This window comes from Centrocercus urophasianus, unplaced genomic scaffold (genome assembly GCF_019232065.1).
Source record: "Centrocercus urophasianus isolate 14NV4802_14NV808 unplaced genomic scaffold, USGS_Curo_1.0 seq_59, whole genome shotgun sequence".
Lineage (NCBI taxonomy): Eukaryota > Metazoa > Chordata > Aves > Galliformes > Phasianidae > Centrocercus > Centrocercus urophasianus.
In genome coordinates, this window is record NW_024885188.1 from 75,409 (window position 1) to 86,389 (window position 10,981).

Below are 10,981 nucleotides of genomic sequence, written 5' to 3' on the forward strand. Positions count from 1 at the left end.
TTGTGTTGTACCACTGTAGAGGGGTCTATGAGTCAGTCTGGCCTCTTCCCCTGGGTCCTATTCAGCCTCTGTACTTTTAAGACTCTCTGGCTCTCGGTGTTTGATAACGAACTCGCGCTACTCGTTCTTGGTCGCATCCTCTGCTTCGCTCCCATCGCTTTCCTCAGTGTCACTTCTTGCATCTTTTTTTTTCTGTAGGAAAGAAAGATGATTTAAATGAGCTGCAGAACCTCTGCCGTGCTACGTCAGATAGTCTTGCTTTCCTTCAGAGCACTGATGAAGTAACCTGAGAGGTGTAATAAAAGTAATAGGTGAGCGCAGGTCCTCAATACCAGTGTGGTAATTGTCCCTGTATTTGGAAGGCTGAAACAGTCAAGTGTTTCTGTAACATCTGAATGCACTTTTTGGTGCATTAATAAAACAAGTGTTATTAATATAATGACTACAGAAACTGCTGGATGCGATGAATGGCACAGAGTGGGCTGGCTCTTAAAGGAGCTGAGCCAAATACAAAGAGAGAGCTTAGACCTCACATAGGTAAACTGAAGGTGGAACTTCTCTCTCATTGCTTTGTGAGTACATAGTCTAGTTTGGATTTTATATATTGATATATGCACTCACAAATGCATGCACCTGTATTTAGGGTCACAGAATCACAGAATCACAGAATCACCCGGGTTGGAAGGGACCTCAAGGATCATGTAGTTCCAACCCCCCTGCCCAGCAGGGCCACCAAACATACACATTCAGATCAGGTTGCCCAGGACCCCGTCCAACCTGGCCTTAAACACATCCAAGGACGGGGCATCCACAACCTCCCTGGGCAGCCCGTTCCAGGGCCTAACCACTCTCCTTGTATAGAACTTCCCCCTAACATCCAACCTAAATCTTCCCTCCTTCAACTTGGATCCATTTCCCCTAGTCCTGCTGTTGTCAGCCCTTTTGAAGAGTTTATACTCCCCTCGTGGGTGTAGGTTCCCTTCAGGTATTGATAGGCTGCAATGAGGTCACCCCGCAGCCTTCTCTTCTCCAGGCTGAACAAGCCCAACTCCCTCAGCCTGTCCTCATAGGGGAGGTGCTCCAGCCCCCTGATCATCTTAGTCGCCCTCCTCTGGACCCTTTCCAAAATCTCAATGTCTTTCTTGTACTGAGGGCTCCACACCTGGACACAGGACTCCAGATGGGGCCTCACAAGAGCCGAGTAGAGAGGGACAATCATCTCCCTGTCCCTGCTGACCACCCCTCTCCTGATGGAGCCCAGGATCCCATTTGCCTTTCGAGCTGCCAGAGCGCACTGCTGGCTCATGTTCAGTCTCTCGTCCATCAGGACCCCCAGGTCCTTCTCTGCCGAGCTGCTCTCAAGGACCACTCCTCCCAGCCTGTACGGGTGCCTGGGGTTCTTCCGGCCCAAATGCAAAACCTTGCACTTTGCCGTGTTGAACCTCATCAGGTTCACCCGAGCCCAGCCCTCCAGCCTGTCGAGGTCCCTCTGAATGGCCTCCCTTCCTTCCACCGTATCAACCGCACCACTCAGCTTGGTGTCGTCAGCAAACTTGCTGAGGGTGCACTCAATTCCCTCATCGATGTCATTAATAAAGATGTTAAAGAGCACCGGTCCCAAGACAGACCCTTGGGGGACACCACTTGTTACCGGCCTCCACCTGGACATAGAGCCATTGAGCCATAGGTCATGAGGTCATAGGGTAAGTCATATTGAAAAGGGACATCAGGTGATCGTGTAGTCCAACCTCTTTGTCAAAGTGTGCTCAGCTTTGATGTCAAATCAAGCTTCTCAGGAAGAAGGGCACTGCACTGCTTCACGGAATCACTCAGCACCACAGCATTGCAGGGGTTGGAAGGGACTTCAAGAGATCATTGGGTCCAACCCCCTGCTAAAGCAGTTCCCTACAATAGGTGACACAGGTAGGCATCCAGATGGGTCTTGAATATCTCCATAGGAGACTCCACCACCTCTATGGGCAGCCTGTTCCTGTGCTGCATCACCTTTACCATAAAGAAGTTATTTCACATGGGTAGTATGGAACTTCCTATGTTCAAGTTTTAGGCCATTACTCCTTGTCCTGTCACTGTGCACCACTGAGAAGAGTCTGGCCTCATCCTTTTCCTCCCACCTCCCTTCAGACATTTATAAACATTTATGAAATCTCCCCTCAGTTTTCTTTTCCCTAGACTGCACAGAGCCATGTTACTCAGCCTTTCCTCATACAGGAGATGCTCCTGGTCCTTTATCATCTCTGTGGCCCTCTGGTGGACTCCTAGGAGATCCCTGTCTGTTTTGACTGGGGAGCCCAGAACTGGACACAGTATTCTGTGCCCTCCTCAGGGCAGAGCAGAGAGGACCACCTCCCTTGCCCTGCTGGCCATGCTCAGTGCAGTTCATCCCAGTAAGTCATACTCCACTCCCCGAGCAACTTCTGCTGCTGCTTTACTGCCCACACCATGAAGTTTTTCTTCATATGTAGATTGAAATGGGCATTTCAGCTTTTGTCTTTTGTTTCTTGTTCTCCCATTGTTCATCACTAAGAAGAACCTGGCTCCTCCTCTTTAAAAGCTTCCCTCTAGATGCTGGAAGGCTTTTAGTAGCTTCTCCTAAAGCCTACTGAGCCCATTTCCCTCAGCTCCTCCTCACAGATCGTGTACTTCAGCCCCTCACTGTCTTGGTGGCAGTTTGCTGGATGTCTGTGTATTGTTACTTTCCTGTATTGCACTGGATGACCCAAATCTGGACACAGCAGATGAGGTGTCACGCGATTTGCTGGCTATGCTCCTTGTCACGTAGCCCAGGACTGTCTTGGCTTTCTTTGCCGTCAGAGCCCACACTTGGTTTGTGTCCATCTCCAAAACACAGAGGTCTTTTTCTGCCCCAGAGCCCTACTGTATTCTGGCAGAGGATTCTTCCTCACCAGGTGGAGGATTTCTGATTTTTCCTTGTTGACCTCCTTGGGGTTCCCAACAGCCAAATACTCCACCTTCCTTGAGCCCTCGCAGGTAGCAGCAGTGCCCTTGAACACACCGACTCCGCCTCATTTTGCCATCATATGCAAACTAGATGAGAGTGTGCTGTGTTTCATCCTTCAGAGAAACTATTTTTTCTCTTCATCTAATTTAAAGAGGGTGCAGCTCAGCATAAGCTGAAGGCATAACACCAGCAAACAAAATACCCAAGAAGGGAACTGCTTCCCTCATCTTCACCATCAAAGGTGCCCATACAACCCTCAGCACGTGACTTCAGTTCTGAAGCTCTTGGGCTGTTTGGCTGGGCAGTCCCTTTTCTCCCACCCTTTCTTTGCAGGTGTGCAGAACCATGCTGGATCTTGTGGTCATGGAGGAGAAAAAGATTTTTCTTACCGCGCCATACAGGATGACACCAAAGGTCATCCGGAGGATTAGAAAGGACCAGAAAATGTGCAACAACTGCAGGATTATCAGGAAGGCGTTTATCAGGCAGCTTAGGAAGAACATCTCAAATTTTGTCACATAGTAATAGTATGTGCTGTGGGAGAGAGAGAGAAACAAATGAGGAGACAAGACTCCAGCAGGCTTACAAGGGTCAAGAATCTTTCTGGACAGATGTTTGTCTCCTGGGTCCCCTGGGCAGAGTTGAGCTGTGCTAAGACTGGGAAATCATGCTTCACTTTGGTGCCTTCTTGCTCTGCCCAAGGAAGGGACTCTACCAGCTCTAGCAAGCACGGCCCAGGTCCCAAAAGACATGCAGTGATTCTTAAAATTGCCAACCATCCCACAGTGTTCAGACAGGCTGCTGGTTGGAAACCTGCAATGCCCTCCAGGAGCAGCAGGCAGTGCTTCTCCCTGTGTTGGAGCTGGAGCTGGGTGTCTGACATCCCAGCATGGGACACAGCCACAGCCTGGGGACGAAGGGCAGTTTGTGACTCAAGGTTAATTTATAGCTAACAACCCTCAGCTTTCCTCCTCAGTTCTAGCTGGATTCATCTTCGAGCTTACCTGGAATGTTCTGTTCGTTAAAACATAACTCACATTAGTGGGAAAATGACAAGGCGGGAGCTGATGAACACCACAGCGAAAACTATAAAGACAGCTTCACAGACCCGCTTCCATTTCATGTAATGGAGAACCTTGGCCAGCTGTAGAGAGACAAAGAGCCATACATCCCATGTGCCAGCGTGCTCCTTCACCCATCCCTCTCCTGCAGGTCTGCAGGGATTTCCATGAGCTGACGAGTTATCAGATTAGTTGGTTGATGTCCCAGTTTGCACTCACTCACTTTCCCCCAGGAGAACTAAATCTGATGCTTCCTGGTCCTCCCACCGCACAGATCACGTGTAGCAATGCACTGCTGGCAGATGTGAGCATGGAGCTGCATTTCTGAGTGAGGGGAACTCACCTCTAGAAGGTAATCAGAGGCGTCATGGACCAGCATGATCATCACCCCAAGCCGTATCAGGTTGGCACAGTAGGATACAAAGATCAGAGTGATGGTGGCAATGTGGTGGATGATCTGTTCCTTGAAGTCCTGTAAGGAGAAGACAGAGTGTCTTGACCTGGCAGCAGCTGTTTGTGGATGGTGCTGCCTTGTTGGATGTGGAAAACACCTCCACAAAGCATCACCCCTTAATGCTCCTTACTTTCCTCCTATGCTGTACATGGGCTCACCCTTCCATGTACTGAAGAGCTGTGTGTGATAACAGTAGCTGCCTTTGGCCCGGGGCAGGACCTGCCCAGTAACCACAGTGGAGGCAGTGCCTGGACTCCCCAGCACTGCCCATGGAGAGGAACCAATGGAGGCGGATGGAGATGCTGCAGGTGGGGAACATGCCTTCCCGTGTGGAAATAGAGAACCCTGCAGCAAGGACAAGCCTATATGTGCAAAGGTAGTCATAGAATTGAGTTGGGAGGGATCATTGAGGTCATCTAGCCTAAACCTCTTGTAGTAAACAGGGCCACCTACAGCTCAGTCAGAGTGCTCAGAGCCCTGTCCCGCATGGGGTAAAAAAGCAGGAACCCTCAGTGCTCTGTGGAGGTCATGAGATGCCCAGCTCCAGCTCTGGCCCATATGGCAGCTTCCTGCTACTTCTGGGAGGCACTGCAGCTTTCCAGCCAGCAGCCTGTCTGCAAACACTGTGGGATGGTTGGCAATTTTAAGTCACTGCAAGTCACTGACCTGCTTGCTAAAGCTGGGTAGAGTCCATTTCTGGGGCAGAGCAAGAAAATGTAATTGTCAAATTAATTGCAAACTGTGCAGCCTACACTGCAGGCCACAGCACTGTGCCTACGCAGTGGTTGCCACTTGGCTGGGCACACAGTCTTTGTGTCAGCCACAGCACTCCCCTGGCCTTGCGGGCAGAAAGGCAAAGCTGCTGTAGAGTGAGGCTCAGGGGAGGGAGGAGGGCTGCAGTGTGCCCTCACTCAGATGCTGCCTCCAGGGCTGGGGATTTTCTGGGCATTCCCAGGAGGCTGAGTGGTGCCAATGCAGTGGTTTGTAGTTGTGCTGCTGCCACTTACCTTCCTCTTCACATCGAAGGGCAGGGTGACGACCAGTGAGCAGTAGAAGGAGAGCTCCAGCAGGTAGAACCAGCCCAGCGTGGGTAGGAGAGGCTGTGACACAAGCAAAAGGCAGCATGACAACCCTTGCTTAGCTTTGGGGGACAGGAAAGGACAAGGCTCTTCCCAGGTAAGCGCATTCATTCAGACTGCATTTGGGGCAGGACTGTCATATCTACGTTCCCCCATCCCCTGTGGCTGAACTGTTTGCTGCTGTGCTGGCTGAGGGCAGGACAAGTCCCTGATCATCACAGAGGAACTGAGAAGAGCCAGGTTCACCCACTGAAATTTCAGTCCCCATTCCTCTTTAAGAATTCAAGGGTTGTCCTGAATGCCTGGTCCCTTTTGTGGCCCCACACGTGGAGCTGCTTCCTGCCAGGCTTGTATTACAGAGAAACTCATAGAGAAGAAGTGGCTGCTCAGGGCAGAGGCAGGACAGCCTCCTGCTGCTCCTCCATACGCACCACCTGCAGAGAGCTGGTCAGGAAGACAGCCAGGTTTTCACTGTGGTTCATGGTGCGAGAGTGAGAGGCAGCGTGCGTGGTTAGAAACAAGAGGTGGACCTAAGGGGAAACTTGGTCCTCATGACCATTTTCAAACAACAGGACAGGTTGCCTGGGGACACTGTGCTGTTTCCATCCCTTAAGGTCTTCAAAACCAGACTGGAGAAAGACCTGCTCTGACAACCTGCTCCTGCTCACAGCTGACAAGAAACCTCCTTCCAACCCGAGTTATCCCACAGACTTGCAGCTCACCTGTTGTGGGTATCTCAGCCAGCACACAGTGTGATCCCAAACCCATGGCTTCTGCACAAAGAGAAGGCAGCAGTAAGAGTCCATATCCCTAAGAGTGTACATCAAAAGCATGAAAAAGCACTTCAGTAAGCAGATGGCGTCGGAGTACTTGTGGTAGAGCCAATCTGCCCTGACCTTTGCAAAAGTGAATGGCAGTTGTCAATGGTGAATGTTTCACCAAAAGTGATGATACCCAGCGGGCAGTGGGTGCAGCCAGGATGAAGAAAAGCGTGGTGACACCACAGCCACATAGCCAGGCCCATATCTGGAGAAGGGGGCTGTTCTGCTGGATGTGGTTTGGGAATGGTTCTGTGCCATGTCCCTGAATTTGTCCTTCTTTGACTCTGAAACTGTGGTCCAAAACCATAGTCATGGCCACACATCATCTATGGGTTCCTTGGAGCAGCCCGGAAGCATCAAACTTATTTTCCATGAATGAGGAACACCTGGAAGGTGTCACCACACAGTGTTTCCCAGCTGACATACTTACATCGTATATGAGAGCCACCCCAGAGAAGAATGATGTGAAATAAAATGTGAATCTCCAGCTAAAACAGAAAGAAACAAAGGGGGAATTATAACTCCCTCTGGAGCTTAGATGCCTCCCCAGGCTTTGCCATCACATCCAGCACCTGACTGGAAAGCAGCAAAATGGGTGTAGTTAGGCACAAGGGCTGGAGAGCAGAAGCAGCTGGAGAAGGAATAGGTGCGGGCAGATGGATGTGGGATCCCACCCTCCCAGGTGCTCTCCCACCAGCTGAGAAGCCCACAGGGGTTCTGTTTGGACACAGATTTGCAGCAGCTCAGCTCTGTTTGCATGTGCAGCAATGTGCTGGTAAGGCAGTGGGGTACCCACAGCTCACCTGGGTTCTACTGTGCCCAAATCCCAGACGTACGCTGCCAGCACTAAGTGGGAATCAGCATCACTCCCGAGGTGCCTCTACCTGCCTCCTTTTGTGATGTGGGAACAGGATTCAAGCACTGAGAAACGTTGTTTTCAGAGAACGAGGAACAGAGGATCTTGTGCCTGATTGGAGCCTCTTTGTACATACAGTTTAAAGCCTCAAGCTGAGATCCCACTTTTCATCTAGACACTCCTCTGTCCTTTCTGATTCCATATATTATTGCAATATTCCTTAGAATAATAAAGGGTGAGAGGGAATGGCCCGAAGTTACACCAGGGAAGATTCAGATTGGATGTTGGGAAAAATTCCTTCTCCAAAATAGTGGTCAGGCGCTGGAATGGGCTGCCCAAGGAGTGGGGGGTCACCATCCCTGGAGGTGTTCAAGGGTTACAGAATCACAAAATCACAGTATCACACAGAATTGTAGGGGTTGGAAGGGACCTCCAGAGCTCCTCAAGTCCAACCCCCTGCCAAAGCAGTTCCCTACAGCAGGTCGCACAGGTCGGCATCCAGGCAGGTCTTGAACATCTCCAAAGCAGGAGACTCCACCACCTCCCTGGGCAGCCTGTTCCAGCACTCCTCACCTCACTGTAAAGCAGTTCCTTCGCACATTGGTGCGGAACTTCCTGTGCTGCAGTTTCCGGTCGTTTCCCCTTGTCCTGTCTCCACTCACCACTCAAAAGAGTCCGGCCTCGCCATTCTGCCCCCCACACCTCAGATATTTATAGACCTGGATCAGGTCCCCTCTCAGTCTTCTTTTCTCAAGGCTGAACAGACCCAGTTCACTCAGCCTTTCCTCATAGCAGAGATGCTCCAGGCCCTTCACCATCTTTGTGGCCCTCCGTTGGACTCTTTCCAAGAGATCCCTGTCTGTTTTGTACTGGGGAGCCCAGAACTGGACCTGGGTCGTGTAGATGCTGTACTGAAGGACATGGTGCAGTGGGAAATATTGCTGGTAGGTGGACAGCTGGACTGGATGATCATGGAGGTCTTTTCCAACCTTGGTGATTCTATGATTGCAGAATCACAGAATTGCAGGGGTGGAAAAGACCTCAAGAGATCATCGAGTCCAACCCCCTGCTAAAGCAGTTCCCTAAATAGCTTGCACAGGTCAGCCTCCAATTGGTCTTGATAATCTCCATAGAAGGAGACTTCACAACTTCATATAAGAGTGGAAAGTACAACATGTGCTGCCATGCAGCTCGCTGGTGGAGGCTCCCATCCCCACGCTGGTCCACCTACCTCGCCTCACAGAACCTCTTCGTAAGCCTGGGACGGTCCTGGGCCCGCCGCTGCCGGAACCAGCTCTGCACTGTTCTGACTGGCAGGCCGCTTTGCTTGGCCACTGAAATCAGGTCCTCCTGCAGAACAGATGGGGAAAGCAGCGCCTCGCCTCCCTGACTCTTTCTGTCTCCATGTGGGGGCAGGGGCTGCTTCTGCCCCTCGGGGTCGGTGCTTCCCCAGAGACCGCCTCTCTTTGGGAAAGAACTGCATCTGCTGTGCTTGCACTGCTGACCTCCCGCATCACTTTGGCCGTCCTAAAACTCCATGCAGAAATATGTAAACCCAGGTTTGGAGCTTAGCACCGGCTCTCTCTGTCCAACTTTTCCAGCAGTGGGACTCAGTGCCTGCTCTGAAAGCCTAACTACAATTTTTTCACCTCTGAAGTGTGTTTGACAGATGATTATCAGCTGTGGGTTACAAAGGAAGAGAAAATTAGCTTTGTCTGTGATGTGAAAGAAACATACTAGCTCACTCAGTAACATCAGGGGGGAACATCCAATTGCTTGAGCAACAAACAGTCAAAATTAATTTGACAAAGCTTCATACAAATTTAAGTCAATCATTATTTTATAGACTCAGGAGTGCTTCACTGTGAGCAATGATCCGAAGGACTCTGCTAAAGATAAGAAGCCTTATCCACAGGATCTGCCCACTGTGGGGGATGGCTGCTTTGCTGGGAAAGCAGACTGCTCCCAGCTATCTGCTCGATCTGACACACACCAGACGGGTGGTGCTGGGGCTGTGGCTGCTGAATGCATTGGTGGTGAAATATCTGCTTCTTCCCCAGAATGGTGGTTGGCAATGGGGGAAGGAGGTATTGGTTGCCTGGGCTCTCAGCACAGGGGCACTCACCTCCTTTGGGGTCCTGCCCAGCAGCCTGTAGAAGCCTTCCAGTGTGGCAGTGGGCTGAGCTTTGGGCCTCTGCTTGTCTCTCACTCCCAGCCTCCTGCCCAGGGGCAGAGCTATGGTTCTACGAGAGGAAAGAGAATTCAGAGCGGAGAGGATGTGATGCCCTCTGCCATCAAAGTGGCGACAACAATAAGGAATATTGGTATCGAGGCCACATTCTTCTGATATTTTTATCAGCCATCTTGATGAGGAAATTGAGTGCACCCTCAGGAGGTGTGTGGGTGACATCAAGTCAGGTGGGAGTGTTGATCTGCCCGAGGGCAGGGTGGCTCTGCATAGGGATCTGGATAGGCTGGATCGAAGGGCCATCAGAGAAGGCTCACGTTCCAGCTGAGGGCAGGTTTGCTGGGCACAGCCTTCCCACTCCACAGGTACTGAAGCCCTGCTCTGCCGGGCTGGACAGCTGCATGTCTGCCCAACAATCTGCCCCACTCTCACTGATAATTCCTTGATTTCCCCTCAGTGTCAGTCCCTCATTTTGGAACAGGTGCCCAAAGCCCAGTCTGAATCCATATCCTAAACTCAGCCACACGGATCTGCATCGTTCCCATCCAAAAGCCCGGAGATGGCTGTCAGCTCACAGGCTCTGCTTGGAAGGACCATTTCCCTCCGTCAAGGTGGAACGCCCATCGCTGAGGCACTGCAGTACCTCAACCCTGCATGAACTGGGGAGCTCTGGTGCCAGAAGGACAGGGAAGGGCAGAGCTGTGGAGGAGGAAGGAGTGGTTTGAACAGGACGGTCCCACAGCAGGCTGTGGGAGCCACAGCTGTCCTCTCCCTCTTCCTCTGTGCTGAGAGTGGGGACTTGCATAGCGTGCTTGGGAGTATCCTCTAAGACCAGGCTGACCCCTGGCTCTGCAGTGGCTTCCAGCCCTGATGTACCCAGCAAATGCCTTGTTCTGTGTTGCATGCTCCCAGCTGGTCTCTCTGCAGAGTCCGGTCCCCTCTTTCCAGAGGGACTCTCCACACATGGCTGAGGTGCAGCTGAGTGATGGACTTGTCATTGCTGCCACACAAATGCTTAATGCCACAAAATTCAGAGAGATGCAGTATTTCTGGAGCAAACCCCTGCCAGCTTTATCGTGGTTAGGAGATGGGTAAAGGTAAGTCCAGAGCAACCCTGCACAGACACTGTTGACAGCAAGCACAGAAGCAGCTGGATTTGTGGCACCCACCTTTCAAATCCGTATCGGACAACGATCAGGAGCAGAGCACCGGGGATGCAGAGCCAGAGGTCCTGAGGCTTTGGGTAGTGTGTGTCCGCAGACTCTTTCATGTCTTCCCAGGTGGCTCCGGATGGCAGCCAGTGCTGGTGGTGCCAGAGCTCCTCCAACAGTCCCATCCTGGTCGAGGTGGTGGACAAAGACAGCAGAGGCTCTGGGACTCAGCAGGGAGATGTAAAACTTGCTCTTGAATCAGGACTGCCGGCGCTCCGGAACACCCAGCCCAGCAGCTCGTTGCTCACACTCCGTGCCGCACACTCGATCCCATGAGTATGACTTCCAACACCACTTGTCCTGACCTGCCTGCGAGCTTGGAGGTGGGGTG

At 51.6% G+C, this 10,981-nt stretch overlaps 1 protein-coding gene across 1 annotated transcript; it reads right to left on the bottom strand.

Moving 5' to 3' along the window:
* Nucleotides 1–117: 117 nt before the first annotated feature.
* LOC122169853 (ceramide synthase 4-like) lies at nucleotides 118–10,775 on the bottom strand. The gene is made up of 10 exons (XM_042836324.1): nucleotides 10,609–10,775; nucleotides 9,377–9,494; nucleotides 8,483–8,601; nucleotides 6,826–6,883; nucleotides 6,297–6,347; nucleotides 5,503–5,595; nucleotides 4,385–4,513; nucleotides 4,018–4,124; nucleotides 3,370–3,514; nucleotides 118–192 (listed from the first exon to the last, which is right to left on the bottom strand). The coding sequence occupies exons 1-10, from the start codon at nucleotides 10,773–10,775 to the stop codon at nucleotides 118–120; spliced, it is 1,062 nt and encodes a 353-aa protein (XP_042692258.1).
* Nucleotides 10,776–10,981: the final 206 nt, after the last annotated feature.